This window comes from Anomaloglossus baeobatrachus, chromosome 2 (assembly GCF_048569485.1).
Source record: "Anomaloglossus baeobatrachus isolate aAnoBae1 chromosome 2, aAnoBae1.hap1, whole genome shotgun sequence".
NCBI classification, from domain to species: Eukaryota; Metazoa; Chordata; class Amphibia; order Anura; family Aromobatidae; genus Anomaloglossus; species Anomaloglossus baeobatrachus.
Window position 1 is genome coordinate 446,852,341 of NC_134354.1, and position 26,278 is coordinate 446,878,618.

Genomic DNA, 26,278 nt, shown 5'->3' on the forward strand with positions numbered 1-26,278 from the left:
CGTGGACTCAGCAGGAGTCCACCCTTCAGATCAATGTTCTGGAAATCAGGGCAGTGTATCTTGCCCTACTAGCCTTTCAGCAGTGGCTGGAAGGAAAGCAGATCCGAATTCAGTCGGACAACTCCACAGCGGTGGCATACATCAACCACCAAGGCGGGACACGCAGTCGGCAAGCCTTCCAGGAAGTCCGGCGGATTCTGATGTGGGTGGAAGCCACGGCCTCCACCATATCCGCAGTTCACATCCCCGGCGTAGAAAACTGGGAAGCAGACTTCCTCAGTCGCCAGGGTATGGACGCAGGGGAATGGTCCCTTCACCCGGACGTGTTTCAGGAAATCTGTCGCCGCTGGGGAAGGCCGGACGTCGACCTGATGGCGTCCCGGCACAACAACAAAGTCCCAACTTTCATGGCACGGTCTCGCGATCACAGAGCTCTGGCGGCAGACGCCTTAGTGCAAGATTGGTCGCAGTTCCACCTGCCCTATGTGTTTCCCCCTCTGGCACTCTTGCCCAGAGTGCTACGCAAGATCAGATCCGATTGCCGCCGCGTCTTGCTCGTCGCCCCAGACTGGCCGAGGAGGTCGTGGTATCCGGATCTGTGGCATCTCACGGTCGGCCAACCGTGGACGCTACCAGACCGGCCAGACTTACTGTCCCAAGGGCCGTTTTTCCATCTGAATTCTACGGCCCTGAACCTGACTGTGTGGCCATTGAGTCCTGGATACTAGCATCTTCAGGATTATCTCAAAAGGTCGTGGCCACCATGAGACAGGCTAGGAAGCCCTCGTCTGCGAAGATTTACCACAGAACGTGGAAGATTTTCTTAGCCTGGTGCTCGGCACAGGGGGTGTCCCCCTGGCCATTTGCATTGCCTACTTTTCTTTCCTTCCTTCAATCTGGTTTGGAAAAAGGCTTATCGCTCGGCTCCCTTAAAGGGCAAGTCTCAGCGCTTTCGGTATTTTTTCAAAAGCGTTTAGCACGACTTCCTCAGGTACGCACGTTCCTGCAGGGGGTTTGCCACATCGTCCCTCCGTACAAACGGCCGTTAGATCCATGGGATCTGAACAGGGTACTAGTTGCTCTCCAGAAGCCGCCCTTCGAGCCTCTGAGGGATGTTTCACTTTCGCGACTTTCACAGAAAGTGGCTTTTCTGGTAGCGGTCACGTCTCTTCGGAGGGTATCCGAGCTGGCAGCGCTGTCATCCAAAGCTCCCTTCCTGGTTTTTCACCAGGACAAGGTAGTGCTGCGCCCGGTTCAGGAGTTTCTCCCTAAGGTGGTATCCTCTTTTCATCTCAATCAGGATATCTCCTTACCTTCCTTTTATCCTCATTCAGTTCATCGGTACGAAAAGGATTTGCATTTGTTGGATCTGGTGAGAGCACTCAGAATCTACATTTCCCGCACGGCGCCCCTGCGCCGCTCGGATGCACTCTTTGTCCTTGTCGCTGGTAAGCGCAAAGGATCACAGGCTTCCAAATCCACTCTGGCTCGATGGATCAAGGAACCAATTCTTGAAGCCTACCGTTCTGCTGGGCTTCCGGTTCCATCAGGGCTGAAGGCCCATTCTACCAGAGCCGTGGGTGCGTCCTGGGCATTACGACACCAGGCTACGGCTCAACAGGTGTGCCAGGCAGCTACCTGGTCGAGTCTGCACACTTTCACCAAACATTATCAGGTGCATACCTACGCTTCGGCGGACGCCAGCCTAGGTAGAAGAGTCCTGCAGGCGGCGGTTGCCTCCTCGTAGGGAAGGGCTGTTTTGCAGCCCTAACTTGAGGTATTAATTTACCCACCCAGGGACTGCTTTTGGACGTCCCAATCGTCTGGGTCTCCCAATGGAGCGCCGAAGAAGAAGGGAATTTTGTTACTTACCGTAAATTCCTTTTCTTCTAGCTCCAATTGGGAGACCCAGCACCCGCCCTGTTTCCTTCGGGATTTTTGTTTTTTTCGGGTACACATGTTGTTCATGTTGAACGGTTTCAGTTCTCCGATGTTCCTTCGGATTGAATGTGTTTAAACCAGTTATTGGCTTTCCTCCTTCTTGCTTTAGCACTAAAACTGAGCAGCCCGTGATCCCACGGGGGGTGTATAGCCAGAAGGGGAGGGGCCTTACACTTTTTAGTGTAATGCTTTGTGTGGCCTCCGGAGGCAGTAGCTATACACCCAATCGTCTGGGTCTCCCAATTGGAGCTAGAAGAAAAGGAATTTACGGTAAGTAACAAAATTCCCTTCATTGTAGATTTTGCTTTATGTTTGGCATCTTTGTCTTGTTGCAAGACAAATCTCCATCCCAGTCTCAGGTTTTTTGCATACTCCAACAGGTTTTCTTCAAGAATGGTCCTGTATTTTGCTCCATCCATCTTCCCATCAATTTTAACCATCTTCCCTGTCCCTGCTGAAGAAAAGCAGGCCCAAACCATGATGCTGCCACCACCATGTTTGACAGTGGGGATGGTGTGTTCAGGGTGATGAGCTGTGTTGCTTTTGCGCCAAACATATTGTTTGGCATTGTGCCCAAATAGTTCTATTTTGGTTTCATCTGACCAGAGCACCTTCTTCCACATGTTTTGTGTGTCTCCCAGGTGTCTTGTGTTAAACTTTAAATGACACTTTTTATGGATATCTTTGAGAAATGGCTTTCTTCTTGTCACTCTTCCATAAAGGCCAGATTTGTGCAGTGTATGACTGATTGTCGTCCTATGGACAGACTTTCCCACCTCAGCTGTAGATCTCTGCAGTTCGAGAGTGATCATGGGCCTCTTGGTTGCTTCTCTGATTAGTCTTTTCCTTGTTTGAGATGAGAGTTTGGATGGATGGCCGGGTCTTGGTAGATTTGCAGTGGTATGATACTCCTTCCATTTCAATATGATCGCTTGCACAGTGCTCCTTGGGATGTTTAAAGTTTTGGAAAAATTTTTGTAACCAAATCCGGCTTTAAACGTCTTCACAACAGTATCACAGACCTGCCTGTTGTGTTCCTTGGTCTTAATGATACTATCTGCGCTTTAAACAGAACACTGAGACTATCATAGAGCAGGTGCATTTATACGGAGACTTGATTACACACAGGTGAATTATATTTATTATCATCAGTCATTTGGGACAACATTGGATCATTCAGGGATCCTCAATGAACTTCTGGAGTGAGTTTGCTGCACTGAAAATAAAGGGGATGAATAATATTGCACGCCCCAATTTTCAGTTATTTATTTTTTAAAAAGGTTTAAAATAAGCAATCAATTTCGTTTAACTTCACAATTGTGTCCCACTTGTTGTCGATTCTTCACCATAACATTAAAATTTTTATCTTTTATGTTTGAAGCCTGAAATGTGGAAAAAGGTTAAAAAATTCAAGGGGGCCGAATACTTTCGGAAGGCACTGTATGTTAGCAGACGAGCCCAAAGAAAAGAGCCTGATCCCACAAGATCTAACATTGGGTCTCAGTGATTAATTGCTGAATGTTTTCTTTCACAGAATATTGGATATGCTTTCTCCATGTTTTACCTGCAATTCAGTTTTCTTTATCGTTCCTTTGGGAGACCCAGACCATGGGTGTTTAGCTTCTGCCTCCGGAGGACACACAAAGTACTACACTTAAAAGTGTAGCTCCTCCCTCTGAGCTTATACACCCCCTGGTAGCCAGTCGTAGCCAGTTTATCGCTTTGTGTCAGGAGGCATACATCCACACATGCATTCTCATCTGATTTGTTTGACTTTTGGAAAGAGTTTGAAGAAAAGTGGGTCCATGTCTGGACTCCCAGCATGTCCCTTCTCACCCCACTGTGTCGGCGGTGTTGTTAAGGTTGATTTACAAGGCTGCAGCCTTACATGCCGCGCTCCTTCACCATCCCTTCTGGGCTCTGGCTTGAAGTGGGAGCCAGCACGGTCTCCATGCCTGGCAGGAGTCCGGTCTCCAGCCACAGCCCCTTGAGGATTCTTTTGGACCGGAGCACTCATCCCCAGGGACATGGCCCTGCGTCTCAGCAGCTAAGTACCTGAGACGTTTATGTTGGGGGTCCCGGTTCTTTATTGTAAGGGAAGAGTATGCTGTATGTGATTGTTTTAACTTTTCCGGCGGGTTCTCTAGCTTTTGCCTGAGAACCGCGCCGATGGTGCCTGCTTGTCGGCCTCGCCGCTTAAATTTAGGCCCCGGCTTCGCCGGAGGCCTAGTTTCATTTTCCTGCCCTCGCATGTCACTCCCGGCGGCCGTTCTACACAGGGGAGGGACACTCCCCACTGCTGGGGCGTCCCTCCTTCCCTGCAGGTCTCTATAGCCCTCCAGTTCCCGCACTTTTATAGGAACGCCCCCTAGTCCCGCCCCCTCTCTTCGCTCCGGTTTCTCAGGCAGAGTTCACTCTGCTCTGGGACATCCTGCATTCTGCATCTCTGCTGAGGTGCTGCGACTGGGGGGCCGGGCTTCGGGATCTGGAGGGCACACAACACCGCGCTCAGCGGTCTGGTAAGCCACAGCCGGTCTCCGGTTGTGGACCTCTGTATATTCTCCCTGGGGTTCATTCTCTGCAAAGCCCCGACTCTAGCAGCATGTCTCACACAAGGAGCAAGGCTCCAAAGCTTTATTCTGCATGTAAGCTCCTGGTGCCTGAGCCGAGCATTTATCCACACTGTGATGGTTGCTCTAACTTGGCGATGCCACAGCCTGGAGTCTCACCCCCTGTGGTCTCTCAGGCTGCTGCTGCACCTGTGACTGAACCCCCGGCCTGGGTAGAGTCCTTTTCTAGGTCCATATCCCAGTCATTTGCTGAGTCCATGGGACTTTTGTCCAGGACTTTGATGAATATGCATCAGCCCCCCTCACAGGGTGCCTCTAATACTCTTGACAGAGGATTCCTATCCTCTGACCTCCGTCCATCGGAGCTCACGGAGGATTCATCATCTGATCCCAGACCCCGTCCTAAGAGAAGGCGCAGGGTTTCCTCCCCCTCCCCGTCCCACGGCTCTGTCTCAAGAGCTGACTCTCAAGATGAGGAGGATGCCCTCACTGGGGGCTCGGAGGCTATGTATCCCTTCGATTTCTCTGAGGGTGACTCAGATCTTAGTGATTTGATTGCTTCTATTAATTCTGTGCTGGATCTCAATCCGCCAGTGTCAGAGGAGCAACTCTCTTTGGCAGAAAAACATCAGTTTACCTCGCCTAAGAGAGTGACGAGTGTGTTCTTTAACCACTCCAGTTTTCAGACCGCTGTGTCCAAACCCAGGACCTGCCCTGACAAACGCTTTCCAAAGCGTGGTTCTGATAACCGGTTTCCATTTCCACCTGAGGTGGTCAAGGAGTGGTCTCACTCCCCAAAGGTAGACCCTCCGGTGTCTAGGCTCTCAGCCCGGACCGTTGTGTCGGTGGCTGACAGCACCTCACTTAAGGATTCCACTGACCGTCAGATTGACCTTCTGGCCAAATCTGTGTATGAAGCTGCGGGGGCCGCGTTTTCCCCGACTTTTGCAGCAGTGTGGGCTCTCAGCCATCTCTGCTTCTCTAGAGGAGATGCATTCCCTCACCAAGGAATCTATGCCTGAGATGGTTACCTTAACTTCTCAGGCTTCAGCTTTTTCATCTTATGCCATGTCTGCCATGCTAGAGGCTGCTCACCGCACTGCGGTGGCTTCGGCTAATTCTTTTGTTATCCGCAGGATTTTGTGGCTTCGAGAGTGGAAGGCAGATGCTTCTTCCAAGAAGTTTCTTGCTGGGCTCCCTTTTGCTGGTTCACGGCTGTTTGGTGAACAGCTGGATGAAATCATTAAAGAAGCTACTGGCGGGAAGAGTACTTCCATGCCACAAACCAAGACCAGGAAACCCGGCCAGGGTAGGAATCAATCGAGGTTTCGTTCCTTTCGTTCCTCCAACTGGTCATCCTCTAAGCCTTCCGCCTCGTCCGCTAACTCAGCCAAGGATCAGAAATCCAACTGGCGCCCAAAAGCGCATCCGCAGAAGACCGCAGGAGGTTCTGCCACTAAGGCAGCTTCCTCATGACTCTCGGCCCGCTCCAGCCACGTCCTTAGTCGGTGGCAGGCTCTCCCACTTTGGCGACGCTTGGTTAAAGCAAGTCTCCGATCAGTGGGTGAGAGACATCATATCTCACGGCTACAGGATAGAATTCTCTTCCAGCCCTCCAAACAGATTTTTTCTCTCAACTCCCCCCTGCTCCAAGGCCGCCGCCTTCTCACAGGCCGTGGCGTCCTTGCAGGCAAACGGAGTGATTGTCCCAGTTCCCGCTCAGGAACGGTTCAGAGGTTTTTACTCAAGTCTCTTCCTAGTTCCTAAAAAGGACGGTACCTTCCGGCCCATCCTGGATCTCAAGCTTCTCAACAAGCATGTCCGGGTGCGGCATTTTCGCATGGAGTCTCTGCGATCAGTCATTGCCTCTATGACCCAAGGGGATTTCCTGGCGTCCATCGACATCAGAGATGTCTATCTACATGTGCCAATCGCAGTGTCACATCAGCGTTGGTTACGTTTTGCGATAGGAGAGGATCATTTCCAATTCATGGCTCTCCCCTTCGGGTTAGCCACGGCCCCTCGGGTATTCACCAAGGTCATGGCGGCAGTGATTGCGGTCCTGCACCTCCAGGGGTTAGCAGTGCTTCCTTATCTGGACGACCTTCTGGTCAAGGGTCCATCCAGCGCAGACTGTCAGCGGAGTGTTTCGCTCACTCTCGCCACCCTAGCCCAATTCGGGTGGATTGTCAATCTTCCCAAATCCACTCTGACTCCGACCCAGAGTCTCACGTACCTAGGGATGCAGTTCGAGACTTTGCCGGCACTTGTGAAGTTGCCCTTAATCAAACAGCAGTCTCTCCGGCTAGCGGTGCGCTCTCTCCTGAGGCCCCGCCGTTATTCCCTCAGGCGCCTGATGCAGGTGCTGGGTCAAATGGTGGCCTCCATGGAGGCGGTTCCCTTTGCCCAGTTCCATCTGCGTCCTCTGCAGCTGGACATTCTCCGCTGTTGGGACAAGCAGCCTTCCTCCTTACAGAGGTTAGTGGCTCTGTCGCCACGGACCAGGAGCTCTCTTCAGTGGTGGCTTCGACCCCTCTCCCTGTCCCAAGGGCGCTCCTTCCTGACTCCGTCCTGGGTGATTCTCACCACGGATGCCAGCCTATCCGGCTGGGGAGCGGTACATCTCCACCACAGAGCACAGGGCACTTGGACTCCGTCCGAGTCAGCCCTTTCAATCAATGTGCTGGAAACCAGAGCTGTGCTTCTAGCTCTCCTAGCCTTTCACCACCTGTTGGCGGGCAGGCACATTCGAGTCCAGTCAGACAACGCGACAGCGGTTGCCTACATCAATCACCAAGGCGGGACACGCAGCTGCCTGGCAATGTTGGAGGTCCAACGCATTCTTTAATGGGCGGAGGACTCCAAGTCCACCATATCCGCAGTCCACATCCCTGGCGTAGAAAACTGGGAGGCAGATTATCTCAGCCGTCAATCCGTGGACGGTGGCGAGTGGTCCCTGCACCCGGCAGTGTTTCAGTCAATCTGCCGCAAGTGGGGCACTCCGGACGTGGACCTAATGGCATCCCGTCACAACAACAAGGTTCCGGTTTACGTGGCTCGCTCCCATGATCCTCAGGCCTTCGCCGCGAACGCTCTGGTTCAAGACTGGTCCCAGTTTCGTCTGTCCTACGTGTTTCCCCCTCTTGCTCTCTTGCCTAGAGTCCTGCGCAAGATCAGAATGGAGGGCCGTCGAGTCATCCTCATTGCACCGGACTGGCCCAGGTGAGCTTGGTATCCGGACCTGCTCCAACTGTCCGTGGAGATGCCGTGGCATCTTCCGGACCGTCCAGACCTGCTCTCGCAAGGTCCGTTTTTCCGCCCGAATTCTGCGGCACTCAAATTGACGGCGTGGCTCTTGAGTCCTGGATTTTGATGGCTTCTGGTATTCCTCCTGAAGTCATCTCCACTATGACTCAGGCCCGTAAGTCTTCCTCCGTCAAGATCTATCACAGGACTTGGAAAATGTTCCTGTCCTGGTGTCGCTCTTCCGGCCATTCTCCTTGGCCATTCTCGTTGCCGACCCTTCTGTCTTTTTTACAGTCCGGTCTGCAGCTAGGACTGTCCCTCAACTCTCTCAAGGGACAAGTCTCAGCTCTATCAGTGCTGTTCCAGCGGCGTCTCGCCCGGCTGGCTCATGTCCGCACCTTCATGCAAGGTGCGTCTCACATCATTCCGCCTTATCGGCGGCCCTTGGATCCCTGGGACCTTAACTTGGTCCTCACGGTATTGCAGAAACCCCCTTTCGAGCCCCTTAGGGAGGTTTCTTTGTATCGTCTTTCTCAAAAGGTGGCCTTTCTAGTTGCCATAACTTCTCTCAGGAGAGTCTCTGATTTGGCTGCGCTCTCCTCGGAGTCACCTTTTTTGGTTTTTCACCAAGACAAGGTAGTTCTCCGTCCGACCCCGGACTTTCTTCCTAAGGTGGTCTCTCCCTTCCACCTTAACCAGGATATTTCCTTGCCTTCCTTCTGTCCGGCCCCTGTTCATCGCTTTGAGAACGCGCTGCATACTCTAGATCTGGTGCGTGCTCTCCGGATTTATGTGTCTCGCACCGCTGCGCTTAGGCAGTGCAGCTCTCTTTTTGTGCTAACCACAGGGCGGCGCAAGGGTCTCTCTGCTTCTAAGCCGACCTTGGCCCGTTGGATTAGATCGACCATTTCGGATGCCTACCAGAGTACTCGGGTGCCTCCCCCGCCGGGGATCAAAGCACACTCGACCAGAGCTGTCGGTGCCTCTTGGGCTTTTAGGCACCAGGCTACGGCTCAACAAGTCTGTCAGGCTGCCACTTGGACTAGCCTGCATACCTTTTCGAAGCACTACCAAGTGCAAGCTCATGCTTCGGCAGATGCGAGCTTGGGCAGACGCATCCTTCAGGCGGCTGTCGCCCACTTGTGAATTTAGGCTCCGCCTACTTCTTAGTTTTTTCTGTTTATTCCCACCCAGGGACAGCTTTGGAACGTCCCATGGTCTGGGTCTCCCAAAGGAACGATAAAGAAAAAGAGAATTTTGTTACTTACCGTAAATTCTTTTTCTTATAGTTCCGTATTGGGAGACCCAGCTCCCTCCCTGTTGCCTGTTGGCAATTTTCTTGTTCCGTGTGTTATCACCGGCTGTTGTCGTGGACAGAGTCTCCGGTTGTTCCGGTTCTTACTCGGTTCTACTTGTGGGTGGCTATTCTCCTTCAGCTTTTGCACTAAACTGGCTAGGACTGGCTACCAGGGGGTGTATAAGCTCAGAGGGAGGAGCTACACTTTTAAGTGTAGTACTTTGTGTGTCCTCCGGAGGCAGAAGCTAAACACCCATGGTCTGGGTCTCGCAATACAGAACTATAAGAAAAAGAATTTACGGTAAGTAACAAAATTCTCTTTTTTTAAAAAATTTTCTTGACATGTCCTAATATTTACTGCAAGCAAATCATATGTACTATCTTTCATCGGCAGGCAAGTGTCATTTCAGATGCGTCTTACTCTGGAGAACAGCTGCCTACACTCACAGAAGTGCTTAGCTATTGCCAGGTACAGAAAACATAACCACTGCTCACAAAAAATCTAAACTTAGCAGTGGATAAATAAGTTTATCTTTTATGTTGTGCGTTATTTTGCCGCTTTCATTGTTTTTTTTCAGTGTGTGTCTGCCATCATCCATTCAGCTACTGTACTGCTGCTGTACTGTGTCTGTGGAATGACTGGTCTAAGCAGGGGTGAATGAAGTAGACTAGGATCAGCCTCTCCTTGATCACTTACTACATCAAGGAGATCTCTACTGTCTGTAATACGATCACGCAGTGCTCATATAATACCATATACCAACCTCTTAAGCCTCGTAGCACACTGACTTTATATTTTAATCTTATTTCATACAATTGAAAAACCGCTAAAATATGTATACACAATACCTACAAATCATTGTATGGCTAGGGTCACACTACCGTATTTTCTCTCATCCAAGAAAATCAGTCCAATTTTATGTCACTCAGTTTCTCGTATGTGGAGATGTTCAATAAATAATTTTCCATCCTTATTTTGTCAGTCTGTGGAAATCGGACCACACTCTGATGTCATCCAAGTACGGTCCGTTTTTTGTTTGTTTTTTTTTTTTTTGTTTGTTTTTTTTAATCATGAACTCATTGACTTTCATACCAAGTGCGATCATGTTTATTGATGCAAATCGTTCAGTTCACGCTGTGATTTTTGCCTTAGTTTATTTCTCCTTGGAGCAAGTCTGTCTGTCATGTGCAAGGCCCCGTAGAATAATATTTGTCGGATCACATTTGGACTGAGAAGACCAGCATGTGACCCTAGTCTTGGGATCAACATTTTATTTATTTTAAAATTGGAAAAACTGGTCTCTTCTTGAATAAAGGCCACGTCTCACTAAGCAACATCGCTAGCAATATCGCTGCTGAGGCACGACTTTTGTGACGTAGAAGCGATGTTGCTAGCGATGTTGCTGTGTGTGACATCCAGCAACAACCTGGCCCCTGCTGTGAGGTCGCTGGTTGTTGCTGAATGTCCTGGACCATTTTTTAGTTGTTGCTCTCCCGCTGTGGAGCACACATCGCTGTGTGTGACAGCAACAACTGAATGTGCAGTGAGCAGGGAGCCGGCTTCTGCGGACGCTGGTAACCAATGTAAATATCGGGTAACCAAGAAGCCCTTTCCTTGGTTACCCGATATTTACCTTCGTTACCAGCGTCCGCCGCTCTCGCGCTGCCAGTGCCGGCTCCTTGCTCCTTGCACACATAGCTGGAGTACACATCGGGTAATTAACCCGATGTGTACTCTGGCTAGGAGTGCAGGGAGCCAGCGCTAAGCGGTGTGCGCTGGTAACCAAGGTAAATATCGGGTTGGTAACCCGATATTTACCTTAGTTACCAAGCGCAGCATCGTTTCCACGCGTCGCTGCTGGCTGCGGGCTTGTCACTGGTTGCTGGTGAGATCTGCCTGTTTGACAGCTCACCAGCAACCCGTGTAGCGACACTCCAGTGATCCCTGCCAGGTCAGGTTGCTGGTGGGATCGCTGGAGCGTCGCTTAGTGTGATGGTACCTTAAGTCTTGAATCTGCAACTTGATTTTTGAAAGACCACCTCTCAATCCTTCAACACAAAGCAGACCGTTTCTTTGTTTGCAAAGATAAGGCATGCTGTCTTAATTCAAAGCTGAAAATTAACATACTGTGCCTCCTAGATATAAAATGAATATACACTGTGACTCTTGAATATACTATTAATAAACTGTGTCTCATAAAGGTGTGCAACTTGAATATTAAGTGTTTTGTACCCTCTGAATATGGGCAAAAAAACCCCACTGTCCCCAACTGATTATTTTAAAAATACAAAAATGTAAAAAAAAGATATTGCGCCACCTGAAGATAATGAAAAAAAAACGTGTGTGTGTATAGGATATACAGTATATGCATCTGCATATATGCAGCTCTGGCAACAATTAGGAGACCACTGCAAAATTTTCAGTTTTTCTGATTTTTCTCTTTATTTTTTGAGTGAAATGTAAATTATTTTATTCTATAAACTACTGACAATGTCTCCGAATTTCCAAGCAATAATTTTTGTATTTATTTTCTGAAAATGAGAAATGGTCAAAATAACAAAGTGCATTGCTTTCAGACCTCAAATAATGCAAAGAAAACAAGTTCAGAATAAACAATTAATAATGTTTTCACTCAGGAAGAGTTCAGAAATCATTGTTTTGTGGAATAACTATATTTAATCCCAGCTTCATGCGTCTTGGCATGCTTTCCACCAGTCTTTCACACTGCTTTTGGGTGACCTTATGCCACTCCTGGCGCAAAAATGTAAGCAGTTCTTCTTTGTTTGATGGCTTGTGACTATCCATCTTCCTCTTGATTACATTCCAGTGGTTTTCAAAGGGGTTCAGGTCTGGAGATTGGGCTGGCTATGACAGGGTTTTGATGTGGTGGTCCTTCATCCTAACATTGATTGACCTAGCTGTGTGACATGGCGCATTGTCCTGCTGGAAAAAACAGTCCTCAGAGTTGGGGAATATTGTCTGAGCAGAAGGAAGCAACTGTTTTTCCAGGATAACCTTGTATGTGGCTTGATTTGCTTCCTTCTCAAAGATGTTTGTTGAATTTTCTTTACCTAATTTTTAGCTTTGGCCAACACTTGGTCATCTAATGGTTACACGGAGACCTGGAGAGGCGTACAAGCCACAGTGTTTTACATCCACTGAAATTTGGTGGAAGATCAGTGATGATCTGGGGATGATTCAGCAAGGCTGGAATTCGGCAGGTTAATCTTTGCAAAGGACATATGAATCAAGGCACCTACAAGGTTTTCCATGCATGCCATGACGCATGAAAGCTGTGATTAAAAATCAGTTATTCCACAAAAAGAGAACAATTTACATTTTACTGAAGAATATACCTATAAAGAAAAAAATCAGAAAAACTGACAATTTGGAAGTGGTCTCTTAATTTTTGCCAGAGCTGTGTGTATATTTGGAGGAGTTTTGCACCCATTTAGGCAACGCTGCTGTATTTTGGGGGACTATATACAGTAATTGCCGAAAGTTTTGGGACCTTGAAATTGTTCTAGAAAATGAAATATTCCTCCCAGAGAATTTATTGCAATTACACTTGTTTTGTTATACACATGTTTTATTTCTTTGTGTGTATTCGAACAACACAAAAAAAACTGAGAAAAAAAAAAAAAAGAAAATTGGAGTTAATTTCACACAGAACTCCAAACATTGTCTGGATAGAATTGTTGACACTTTTCCAAAATTGTGGGTAAATAACTTTGTTTCAAGCATGTCAAACTTGTTCCATCTTGCTGTGGCAAGTAAGAGGTGTGGGCAATATGAAAACCTGAAACCACATAAAAAGGGGAGAAGTTGACTCAATCTTTGCATTGTGTGTCTGTGTGTACCACACTAAGCATGGAGACCAAAAAGAAGAGAGAAGAACTGTCTGAGGACTTGAGAACCCAAATTGTTGAAAAAATATGTACAATCTCAAGTTTGCAAGTCAATCTCCAGAGATCTTGATGTTCCTTTTTTTACCACTCATGGCATTGTAGCTAATCTCCAGTTTCTGGAACCTGAAAACATCCCAGGCCTTGTATGGCCAGCATGCTCACTGGACATGTCCCCCATTCAGCATGTTTGGGATGTTCTGGATTGGCGTGTACGGCAGCATGTTCAAGTTCCTGCCAATATCCAGTAACTTTGCATAAAGTTGATCAGGTTGTCTATTGTGACCTGTGGAATGTTGTTCCACTCCTCTTCAATGGCTGTGCGAAGGAGAGGTGTTGCACTTTGTGAGGAAAATGGTGGTCACAACAGATACTAACTGTTTTTTTGACCGTCCTGGAGCTCCTCCAATACTGTAAAACTGTACATTTTAGAGTGGCCTTTTATTGTGGCCAGCCTAAGGCACACCTGTGCAATAATCATACTGTCTATTCAGCATCTTAATATGTCACACCTGTGAGGTGGATGGATTATCTCGGCAAAGGAGAAGTGTTCACTAACACAGATTTAGACAAGTTTGTGAATAAAGTCATGGACAGACAACTTTTTTATGAACACATGTTAAATGAACCCATCTACTTTAAGCAGGTTCTTGTGGCATCCCTTGTTGGGTTCTATAATCTTTTTTTATGCAACTACTCTTATTATGTATAAACAATGTACTGTTTCTTTTATCTGGGAGAATTAAATTAAGTAATGGCCAAGTATCAACTTGATTTTACAATATTTTTTATATTTTAGGCAGTGTATGAAATGGTCCTCAAACTGGATAAAAAGATGGATATGCTGCAGAGGAAGGTATCTGAGATGCACCAATCTGAAATGAAACCACATTTCAAGCCTGTGAGTGACAGTGTTTTTTTTGTTTGTTTGTTTTTATATAACATATATTTTTGGCTACCTAACCATTTTTATTTGCTATATGCCCATATACCTTAGCTGTCGCTGAACAAACTTTCCACGGTCATCTGGTCTTACCAAAATTTGTGGGGTCGTTCGACATTAATTTAAAGGGAATCTGTCAGTAGGATCACCCCTCCTAAGCCATCTATATGAGCATGTAGGTTATAGAAAGCTGAATAAAATGATACCTTGATATATGCGGACTGATGTCTTATTCCAACACATCTGCTGCAGTTCTCACATCTCTGCTGTATTGTAACAATATTTAACGCTAACTGCTTATGAGATGAAAGCTGAACCACTGAGAAGACAACTGCAGATGTGTTTAGAGGGGTTTCCAACCTCTTGGACAACCTCTTTTCAATCCCTATGTAAAATTACTCCTACACGCTTTCCAGTGTCGGCATTGGCTCTCCCAGGGCTCAAGGGGAATTATGTCAGTTCTGGCTTTGCTCTCCTATCCTACAGACGTAATTGACATTTAGAGGAAGTAAGAGCAACTGCACCTCACTTCCTCTAGGTTTCTGATTTGTCCAAGAGAGGGGAGCGTAAAGAGAAGCCTGATTGGCTGCAGGGATTGCATGACATAACAATGTCACATGAGCCCCAGGAGAGCCAATGCTGACTTCTCTGGGACAGCACTGGCGCTGAGTGGTCTTATTTTATAATGGGCAGCGTAGTAATTTGGAGGTTTTGGTTTTTTTTTTTAGTAGTGGAGACCCCGTTTAATGCTGCTGTGAGTCAGTTCTAATCACACACCGCTCTAAGATCAGGAAAGCAGAGCGCAGCCATCTCTTATCACACTGCTAACTTCTCCTTTAAAATAAGCTCCAGCGGCAGATTCTTATGGAGATCAATGTCCGACCCGTAGTCCTGAACATCTCATTAACATAGAAGAAAGAGATGATTTTTTTTCTGGAATAAAACATCGCATCGCAGATATCAAGGTGTCATTTTATTCACCTTCCTATGAACTGCGTGCCCACATAGACGGCTTAGGAGGGTTGTTCTTTTAGGGTAACAGTTCACTGCACTATTCATGGGTTCAATAATTACAGGTCGCTGGATACAAACATAAAGCTTTTGGTATAGAAAACCTATATAAGGTTCTTTTATTTTATTTTTAATGGAAGTTGGAATTATATGTAAGGCCTCATTCACCCTGACCATACACAACTTTACACATTCCAGCAGTAGATCAACAAGCAACTAGGGATAGACCGAGGGTGAATCACACGATTTCACTGGTAGCCATTAAATATGGAGGCAATTAATTTATGCACAAGTAGTGTATATACAGAACTGTAGAATGTTTTTAATCAAGGTTATTTGCAAAGTATCTTTTTTTCATTGTTTCATTAAAATTGCAAAATAAATTAAATAAATAAAATTAACAAAAGTATTCACACCATTTTAGTAAGTATTTGGGTTGTTTTAAGCATTTTGTTTTGTCTCATTATGCCTGCACAGCGGTTTGCTCCCTTTTCACGTAAAGGTTCTCAGTACCTACCTCAAGGTCATTTGAGATTGCAGAAACTAAACCAAAGAGTCCCGAGTTCACTGTTACTACAGACTTCAAGAATCTCCCCACGAAAACCTGATCAGCAGATAAAACTGCATCCAAGCACCACAAAATTCAAACCTGTTCCTTCAAGGCCACTTCCAATGGAAGCTCAGCAGACTCTTCACAGATCAAGTCCACCTCTCCCTACCATTGTGTCTACTCATTCTTTGCAGCCCATCATTACTGTGTCAGATGAAGAGAATAAAGAAGTAAAAATTGAAACTTTGCCTGAAAGCACTTGTTCTTCTCCACCTATTATCACAACGCCTCTGGCATCGTCATCAATGGGACAAATTAAAACAAGGGGAGCTGTGTCTAAGATTGCGCCATTGATGATATCAGCAAATATTACCAGTGAAGAATTGCCATCATCTTCAGTTCAATTGGGTCCAATACATGGTGAGTTACATGTGGGAACCCCTCGTCTCCCCTCAAAAATTTCTGTTTCCCAAGTGACTGTTACATTTTTAGTTTGAGAGTGCAAACTCGTTTTACGTCATCCTATGTCTTCTCTAGTGATGGGTGGACTCACAGATAACTGGGACCAGCGAATCCTGGTGGTCCGGTTTTTAAAATCTGGTTCCGGGCTGAATTCTGGTCTCCATATATAAGTATGGAACCAGAATACGGCTATTAAAAATGTTGGTAGAAGGGATACAGTGATAGGAGCAAGCACACATTACCAAAGCTCCGGCACAGTTGTACACTGTTCCCGCAGCCGCCCATTCCCTGCCCATCAGTGTTTGTGATTGGTTGAGGTCAATTGCACTCCCACCCTGTGACCCTTTTGTGCGTCTATCATGGTATAAAAATAAATAATATATTTTGCATAGGATTCCCCCATATTGTGATACCCAGCACAGATAAATCATACTATAGGCTGCAGTCCCCCAGCCATGCACTTATCTTGGCTGTGTATCAAAATAGAAAGAACCGCATACGGGTTTGTTTTTTTTTTTCTTGTTTTTTTTTTTTTATATTTAAATAAAAAAAGTGCACGGTACCTTCAAATTTTGATACCCAGCCAAGATAATGCCCAACAGCTGGTATTCTCAGACTGGAGAAAATAGCCTAAAATAGCAGGGTGCAGCTGCCCTGGATCTAATCTAATGGATGCGACAAGCCCGGGGCTCTTCCCGATTGCCGTGGTGCGGTGGCCATCGGAGTAATATAAGTGGTTAATAGCAGCCCACAGCTGCCAGTAAGCCCTAGATTAGTAATGGCAGGCGTCTATGACCCCTCCCCCCCAATTACAAATCGGTAAGTGAAAAGAAAAACACAAATCCTTTATTTGGAATAAAAGACAAACACCCTTTTTCATCACTTTATTAACCCTCAAAAAGACCCCTGCAGGTCCGACGTAATCCACACAAGGTCCCACGCAGATTCCAGCTCTGCTACATTTGAAGGCACAGCACGTGATCATTGAACATGACTGACCACTGTGAGCTCCAGGCAAAGAATGAATGAATGAATCAGCGATGACGTCACTCTGGTTAGTTGTGGTCGCAACTGGAAATTTCCCACGGTCCTCCAAAATGTTTTGGGGTGTTTTTTTTACATTTTTGGGCCAAGAGATGCAAATTTGCGAATTTATATTTTTACACAATATTGATGCATCCAATCTACACCTCCTGGCAAAAAAACGCATCAAAACCGCATGCGGTAGTGATGCGTTTTTCCTTTTTTTTTTTTTTTTCTTTTTTTTTTTTTTTTTGCCTGGAGGTGTAGATTGGGTGCAGGAATATGGTGTAAAAATTTCAGCACCAAATCGGCATCTCGGGTTTTTCTGCCAGGAGATGCAGGTCTGTAAACGTGAGTATAATGAGGTCAGGTTACCTGCGGTCACAGGTGCAGGACCATGGGAGCCTCTCGCTATGACCGCAATTAACCTGAGTGGCGTCACCTCTGATCGCGCGGCTCATTCATTCTGTGCCTGAACTTCACAGTGTTCGGTCATGTACCATGATCGCACTCTGTGACTTTAGATATGTAGCAGAGCTGGAATTGTCCTGGGCCCTCGTGTGGATTACATCGGACCTGCAGGGGTTTTTTTGGGGGTTAATAAATTGGTGAAAGAGCGTGGGGGTTTTTGTATTTTATTTTAAATAAAGGATTCTTTTGTTGTTGTGTTTATTTACTTTAATGGGGGGGTCTCATAGACCCTCCACATAACTAATCTAGGGCTTAGTGGCAGCTGTGCACCAATTACCACCGCACCAGAGCAATCGGGAAGAGCTGGGTAAAGTTCCGAGACTGTTGCATCTAATGGATGCGACAATTCCAGGTAGCTGCATTCTTCTATTTTTAGGCTTGGGGGGGGGGGGAAGCCCAATAAGAATGGGTCTCCCCAGCCTGAGAATCCCAAACTCCAGCTGTTGGGCTTTATCAGGGCTGGTTATCAAATTTGGGGGGGACCGCACGCTTTTTTTTTTTTTTTTGTTTTTGTTTTTTTTTTAATTATTTATTTAAATAGTTTTTTTGTTTTTTTTTTAAAAAAAAAGCCGCATGCGGTTGATCTTATTTTGATACACAGCCAAGATAAGCACACGGCTGGGGGCTGTAGCAGTATGCTTTATCTGTGCTGGGTATAATATGGGGTCACCCTATGCCAAATATTTTGTTTATTTTTATAACACAGTACTGACCTGCAGACAGTCAGACATACAGTCTGATTGCAGTCAGTCACAGTCGTCAGGATGGCTGCTGAGTAGGGAAAACGGTGCATATTGATGAGCAATGGTGGTCCAGGAAGTGAAGGAGAGGCCGCGAGAGCCTCCGTAAGTATGATGATACGCTTGCTTCATTCTTATTGCCTTTATTTTTCCTTTTATTTTTTTTATTTAATTTCCCCAAGTGTCGGATCCGGCTCAGTACCCGGAATCGGGTCCGGCACTCGGGTACCTTTGAAACCGTGCAGATGCAAACTTTTACAGTCCGCCCATCACTAGTCTTCTCCAAAATAACCTTTCTTTGTCGCTCCATTGGGAGACCCAGACAATTGTGTGTATAGCTACTGCCTCCGGAGGCCACACAAAGCATTACACTTTAAAAAGTGTAACCCCTCCCCTCTGCCTATACACCCTCCCGTGCATCACGGGCCCATCAGTTTTTATGCTTTGTGTTGAAGTAGGCACACATCCACGCAAGCTCCACATTTTAGTCAGCAGCAGCTGCTGATTTTATCGGATGGAAGAAAAGAGGGCCCTAACAGGGCCCCCGGCATGCTCCCTTCTCACCCCACTCGGGTCGGCGGTGTTGTTAAGGTACCCATTGCGGGTACAAAGGCTGGAGCCACATGCCGTTATCCTTCCCCATCCCTTAGGGGCTCTGGGAGAAGTGGGATCCTAACCGGTCACCAGGCACTGGGACCGGGGCTCCCTCCGCAGCCCCTGGGGGAATCTGCTGGACAGGAGGCCGGGTATCTTCAGGGACAGGCCCTGCTACTATAAGGTACTCTGTGTCCCCTTGGGGACGGCGCATAGAGCGCCTGTGTAATGGACGCTGCAGCAGCTGCTGGGTGTGTTTGTGCGCCGGGACTACCGCGCTGACCGCGCTTGTTTGCCGGCCGCGCTTATAACTTTAGTCCCCGGCTTTTGCGGCCTAGACCGCATACTCCCGCCCCCGGGCCTGCCAGTCAGGGGTAAGGGCGGGACGCTGCACTGGACGTCAGCGCTGAGGGCTGGAGCATACTTAGTATCTGCCTTCCCCCTCACTGAGCACCGTGGGGCACCAGATTCCCGCACTTTCTGAGGCACGCCCACGGCCCCCTCCTTCTCTGAGAACGCTGGCAGCCATTGCTATCAGAGATTCTGCTGGTGGAGAACTTCAGACGAGCTCCACAGCGCTGGGAGGCCCAGGCAGGGAATCTGGTGGACACACAACCGCTGAGGGCGGTCGGTAAGCCGCACCGTTTACTAGGTGCTGGCCCCCCTGGGTGCCGAAGTGTGTGTATATATATATATACTTATCTTGTATACATTTACTCTGTTCGGCCGCATTATTCGCTTTTGGCTATATACCCTCACTGATTGCTAAAAGGAGACAACAGCATGTCGTCCGCAAAAAGCAAGGGTGCCAAGGCACAGGCTTATTATGCTACCTGTACCTCTTGTGCGGCTGGGTTACCTGCAGGTTCCACCTACCCTCATTGTGTGCAATGCTCGGCCCCTGTGACACTCACTCAGCCGGAGCCTCAGCCACTAGTGGGACCCTCGGCCCAGGTAGAACCACCGGCTACCACTGTCCAGGTGGCAGAGACAGAGTTTGCAGTGTTGGCTGAGAAACTTTCTGAGTCACTTTCTCAATCCATGGCTCAGTCTATGGATAGATGGTCTGCTAAGATACTTGAAGCTTTGCAGTCCAGACCTGTAACACAAGCCCCGGGCACTGTTGAATCATTGCCTCCAGGCCCCCCCCGGTCGGCGCAGCAAAGTGCCCCTGGGGTGGCTCCTATGTACCACGGGGAGGACTCCGACACGGACCGCAGTCCCAGACCGGCTAAGCGGGCTCGCTGGGAGCTTCCCTCGGCTTCATCACACTGCTCAGGGTCTCAACATGAGGACTCCTTGGAGGATGAAGCGGATGGGGCAGATCAGGGGTCTGACCCTGACGCTGCTCTCAATCTTGACACACCTGAAGGGGACGCCATAGTAAATGACCTTATAGCGTCCATTAACCAGGTGCTGGAACTTTCTCCTCCAGCTCCACCTGTAGAGGAGTCTGCTTCTCAGCAGGAGAAATTCCAATTTAGGTTTCCCAAACGTACAAGGAGTGCGTTTTTAGATCACTCCAACTTCAGAGATACAGTCCAGAAACATAGAGCTTTTCCGGACAAGCGCTTTACTAAGCGCCTTAATGACACACGTTACCCTTTTCCCACTGACGTAGTTAAGGGATGGGCCCAGTGTCCCAAGGTGGATCCTCCAGTCTCTAGACTGGCGGCTAGATCCATAGTAGCAGTGGCAGATGGTTCATCGCTCAAGGATGCCACTGACAGGCAAATAGAGCTCCTGATGAAATCCATCTATGAAGCCATAGGCGCGTCTTTTGCTCCGGCATTTGCAGCCGTATGGGCTCTCCAAGCTATCTCAGCTTGCCTGTCGGAGATTAATGCAGTCACACGTGTCTCTACTCCGCAGGTTGTCTCTTTAACCTCTCAGGCGTCGGCCTTTTCGTCCTACGCCATGAACGCTGTCCTAGACTCTGCGGGCCGTACAGCGGTAGCATCCGCCAATTCAGTGGCAGTCCGCAGGGCCATGTGGCTACGTGAATGGAAGGCAGATTCTGCTTCCAAGAAGTTCTTAACCGGTTTGCCATTTTCTGGCGACCGTTTGTTTGGCGAGCAATTGGATGAAATCATTAAACAATCCAAGGGAAAGGATACGTCCTTACCCCAGTCCAGACCGAAAACACCTCAGCAACGGAAGATACAGCAGAGGTTTCGGTCCTTTCGGCCCTCAGCCAGGTCCCAATTCTCTACGTCCAACAGGCCACAGAAGGACCAGAGGAACTCTGATTCATGGCGGTCTAAGTCACGTCCTAAAAAGTCCGCCGGAGGAACCGCCACTAAGGCGGCCTCCTCATGACTTTCGGCCTCCCCAAATAGCATCCTCGGTCGGTGGCAGGCTCTCCCGCTTTTGCGACGCCTGGTTGCCACATGTCCAAGACCGATGGGTGAGAGACATTTTGTCTCACGGTTACAGGATAGAGCTCCGCTCTCGCCCTCCGACTCGTTTCTTCAGAACATCTCCGCCCCCCGAGAGAGCCGAGGCTCTTTTTCAGGCGGTGAGCACTCTGAAGGCAGAAGGAGTGGTCATCCCTGTTCCCCCTCAAGAACGGGGTCGCGGTTTTTACTCCAATTTGTTTGTGGTGCCAAAAAAGGACTGATCATTCCGCCCCGTTCTGGACCTCAAACTGCTCAACAGGCATGTGAAAACCAGACGGTTCCGGATGGAATCTCTCCGCTCAGTCATCGCCTCAATGTCCCAAGGAGACTTCCTAGCATCGATCGACATCAGGGATGCTTATCTCCACGTGCCGATTGCACCAGAGCATCAGCGCTTCCTGCGTTTCGCCATCGGAGACTAACACCTTCAGTTCGTGGCTCTCCCTTTCGGCCTGGCGACAGCCCCACGGGTCTTCACCAAGGTCATGGCAACAGTGGTGGCAGTCCTACACTCTCAGGGACACTCGGTGATCCCTTATTTAGACGATCTTCTAGTCAAGGCACCCTCCCGGGTGGCATGCCAACACAGCCTGAACACGGCTCTGGAGACTCTCCAGAGGTTCGGGTGGATCATCAATTTCCCAAAGTCAAAATTGACTCCGGCCCAATCGCTAACTTACCTCGGGATGGAGTTTCATACTCTCTCAGCGATAGTGAAGCTCCCGCTGGACAAACAGCGTTCACTACAGACAGGGGTGCAATCTCTCCTTCGAGCCCAGTCGCACCCCTTGAGGCGCCTCATGCACTTCCTAGGGAAGATGGTGGCAGCAATGGAGGCAGTTCCATTTGCCCAGTTTCATCTACGTCCACTCCAATGGGACATTCTCCGCAAATGGGACAGGAGATCGACGTCACTCGACCAGAACGTCTCCCTTTCTCGAGCGGCCAAAGCCTCTCTTCAGTGGTGGCTTCTTCCCACCTCTCTGTCGACAGGAAAATCCTTTCTGCCCCCATCCTGGGCTGTGGTCACGACGGACGCGAGTCTGTCAGGGTGGGGAGCAGTATTCCTCCACCACAGGGCCCAGGGCACATGGACTCAAACGGAGTCCTCCCTTCAGATCAATGTTCTGGAGATAAGGGCAGTGTATCTAGCCTTAAAGGCTTTCCAACCGTGGCTGGGAGGCAGGCAGATCCGAATTCAGTCGGACAATGCCACGGCGGTGGCGTACATCAACCACCAAGGGGGCACACGCAGTCGCCAAGCCTTCCAAGAAGTGCGGCGGATTCTGCTGTGGGTGGAAGCCACAGCATCCACCATCTCCGCAGTTCACATACCGGGCGTAGAAAACTGGGAAGCAGACTTTCTCAGTCGCCAGGGCATGGACGCAGGGGAATGGTCTCTTCACCCGGACGTGTTTCAAGAGATCTGTTGCCGCTGGGGAACACCGAACGTCGACCTAATGGCGTCTCGGCACAACAACAAAGTCCCGGCATTCATGGCACGGTCTCAAGATCACAGAGCTCTGGCGGCAGACGCGTTAGTTCAGGATTGGTCGCAGTTTCGACTGCCTTATGTATTTCCTCCTCTGGCACTGCTGCCCAGAGTGTTACGCAAGATCAGGTCCGACTGCCGCCGCGCCATCCTCATCGCCCCAGACTGGCCGAGGAGATCGTGGTACCCGGATCTGTGGCATCTCACGGTGGGTCAACCGTGGGCACTAGCAGACCGACCAGACTTGCTGTCCCAAGGGCCATTTTTCCATCTGAATTCTGCGGCCCTCAACCTGACTGTGTGGCCATTGAGTCCTGGATCCTAGCGTCTTCAGGGTTATCTCAAGAGGTCATTGCCACTATGAGACAGGCCAGGAAACCAACGTCCGCCAAGATCTACCACAGGACGTGGAGGATCTTTCTGTCCTGGTGCTCGGATCAGGGTTTTTCTCCCTGGCCGTTTGCCTTGCCCACTTTTCTGTCTTTCCTTCAATCCGGAATGGACAAGGGTTTGTCTCTCGGCTCTCTCAAGGGACAAGTATCGGCGCTTTCCGTGTTTTTTCAAAAGCGTCTAGCCAGGCTTCCGCAGGTACGCACGTTCCTGCAGGGAGTTTGTCACATAGTCCCACCTTACAAGCGTCCGCTAGAACCCTGGGATCTTAACAGGGTGCTAACGGCTCTTCAGAAACCACCTTTCGAGCCGATGAGGGATGTCTCTCTACCACGCCTTTCGCAGAAGGTGGTCTTCCTAGTGGCAGTCACATCACTTCGGAGAGTGTCTGAGCTAGCAGCGCTGTCATGCAAAGCCCCCTTCCTGGTGTTTCACCAGGATAAGGTGGTTCTGCGTCCGGTCCCGGAATTTCTTCCTAAGGTGGTATCCCCTTTTCATCTCAATCAGGATATCTCCTTACCTTCCTTTTGTCCTAATCCAGTTCACCAATGTGAAAAGGATTTGCACTTGTTAGATCTCGTGAGAGCACTCAGGCTCTACATCTGTCGTACGGCGCCCCTGCGCCGTTCTGATGCGCTCTTTGTCCTTGTCGCTGGCCAGCGTAAAGGGTCGCAGGCTTCCAAGTCAACCTTGGCTCGGTGGATCAAGGAAACGATTCTGGAAGCTTACCGTTCCTCTGGGCATCCGATTCCGTCAGGGCTAAAAGCCCATTCTACCAGAGCCGTGAGTGCGTCCTGGGCATTGCGGCACCAGGCTACGGCTCAGCAGGTGTGTCAGGCGACTACCTGGTCGAGTCTGCACACTTTCACGAAACACTATCAGGTGCATACCTATGCTTCGGCAGATGCCAGCCTAGGTAGGCGAGTCCTTCAGGCGGCGGTTGCCCACCTGTAAGAGGGGGCCGTTTTACGGCTCTTGTTATCGAGGTATTCTTTTACCCACCCAGGGACTGCTTTTGGACGTCCCAATTGTCTGGGTCTCCCAATGGAGCGACAAAGAAGAAGGGAATTTTGTTTACTTACCGTAAATTCCTTTTCTTCTAGCTCCAATTGGGAGACCCAGCACCCGCCCCTGTTCCCTTCGGGCTGTTGTTCTTTTGTGTACACATGTTGTTCAAATTGTTATTTGGTTCATGGTTTCAGTTCTCCGAACATCCTTCGGATTGAGTTTTACCTTAGATCAATTTATAAGTTTCCTCCTTCCTGCTTTGGCACCAAAACTGATGGGCCCGTGATGCACGGGAGGGTGTATAGGCAGAGGGGAGGGGTTACACTTTTTAAAGTGTAATGCTTTGTGTGGCCTCAGGAGGCAGTAGCTATACACCCAATTGTCTGGGTCTCCCAATTGGAGCTAGAAGAAAAGGAATTTACGGTAAGTAAACAAAATTCCCTTCTTAGCCTTTACACTTTAGAAGATGCACAACATTTGGCTATGAATGAGCCTTTAGTATAGTCTAACTGGAAAACATTTTAGGTACCGTATTTTTCGCTTTATAAGACGCACCTGATTATAAGACGCACCCCCAAATTTGGTGAAGGAATAGAGAATTTTTTAATAAATGTGGTCCGTCTTATAATGCCAGTGTCCGTCTAACAAATAATATAGGGTATATGTCCCTCATAGCCCCCTCATCCTAAAATTAGCCCCCTTAATCTGGATATGGCCACCTTATATTGAACACGTCCCCCAGTGATGCCACATTTCCCCTATGGCTGGCACATATCCTCTATGGCAGGCAGACAGGCCTACTGTGGCAGGCAGACAGGCCCACTGTGGCAGGCAGACAGGCCCACTGTGGCAGGCAGACAGGCCCACTGTGGCAGGCAGACAGGCCCACTGTGGCAGGCAGACAGGCCCACTGGGGAAGGCACACATCACCCTCTGTTACATATCGCCCCCATGTTGCTGCTTTTAGTATAATAAACTCTTTACCTTCTGCAGCCCAGTCCTGTCTCGTGTGTCCCTCCTCGGGGTTGAACTCCTCCTGTCTCCTGCACTTCCTACTTCCTAGTTCTAGTGGAGGTCATGTGATCAGGACAGCAGAGAGAGATATCTCTGCATGCCTAATCACAGCCAGCAGGAGGGAGACGGGCAGATGCTGGAGGAGGTGAGTAAAGAGTTTATTATTTTACTATGGGCAGCACGTGAGGCCATATCTAACACAGGGGGAGGGGGGTTCCTGTGCAATCAAAGGTAAGCACAGGCAGATAATATGCACAGCTCCCCAGCCCATCAGCGCGATGCAGTTTCAGCACCACGCTTCTGATGGACAGCGGCTGTGCATATTATATGAGCGGGAGCAGGAGATCAAACGCTGCCGCTCCCAGCCCCAAGCAGTCTCCAGCACCGCTCCAGAGCTGCCCGCACCTCCACGGGACTCTGTATGTATGTATGTATGTATGTATGTATGTATGTATATGTATGTATGTATATGTGTGTGTGTGTGTGTGTGTGTGTGTGTGTGTGTGTGTGTGTGTGTGTGTGTATATGTATGTATATATATGTATGTATGTATGTATGTATGTATGTATGTATGTATATGTGTATATATATATATATATATATATATATATATTATATTATATTATATTATATTATATTATATTATATTATATTATATTATATTATATATTATATACACCCCCCCCTCCCGTATATTCGAATTATAAGACGCACCCCCTACTTTCCCCCAAAATTTGGGGGAACAAAAGTGCGTCTTATAAAGCGAAAAATACGGTATATGTTTTTTCATAAAAATTAATTATTTTTTTTTAACTTATGTAATGATGAAAAAGACTAAAATAAAATACAATTTTAAAGAATTATGTTTCTGAGCCATTGTCACCATTTATTCTATATAACCAGTTCGGGAATTGTCTTGGGATTTGGGCTTCAGATCCAAAATGGAGACTTTTTTTGTTGTGGTTTTATTTTGAGGGGTTTTTTTTCTTTTTTTTTCATAGAAATGACACCTGTAACGTCCCTTCAGACACAGCCCAAATTCAAATTATTCACAATGTGTGATATTTCACAAAAAAGGTGCACTTTTTAACATCTGTAGTTGGTAATAGAGGAGATGCTGTTTGGGCTCATTCACACAAGTGCAATTTGATTAAGAAAAAAAAAAAAGAAGGGATTGTACTCGGACCAATGTTATTCAGTTAGCAGATTAGAGAGAGGAGT

At 48.1% G+C, this 26,278-nt stretch overlaps 1 protein-coding gene across 3 annotated transcripts in view; it reads left to right on the forward strand.

Moving 5' to 3' along the window:
* Positions 1-26,278, forward strand: part of BEND2 (BEN domain containing 2) — a 113,415-nt gene that overhangs the window by 42,641 nt on the left and 44,496 nt on the right. For 2 of the 3 annotated variants that reach the window (XM_075336289.1, XM_075336290.1), the window contains exons 4-6: positions 9,449-9,523; positions 13,760-13,861; positions 15,392-15,884. In XM_075336289.1, the coding sequence (XP_075192404.1) occupies positions 9,449-9,523; positions 13,760-13,861; positions 15,392-15,884 (670 nt within the window). The remainder of the gene's footprint in view (positions 1-9,448; positions 9,524-13,759; positions 13,862-15,391; positions 15,885-26,278) is intronic. The other variant, XM_075336292.1, reaches the window with a different exon arrangement.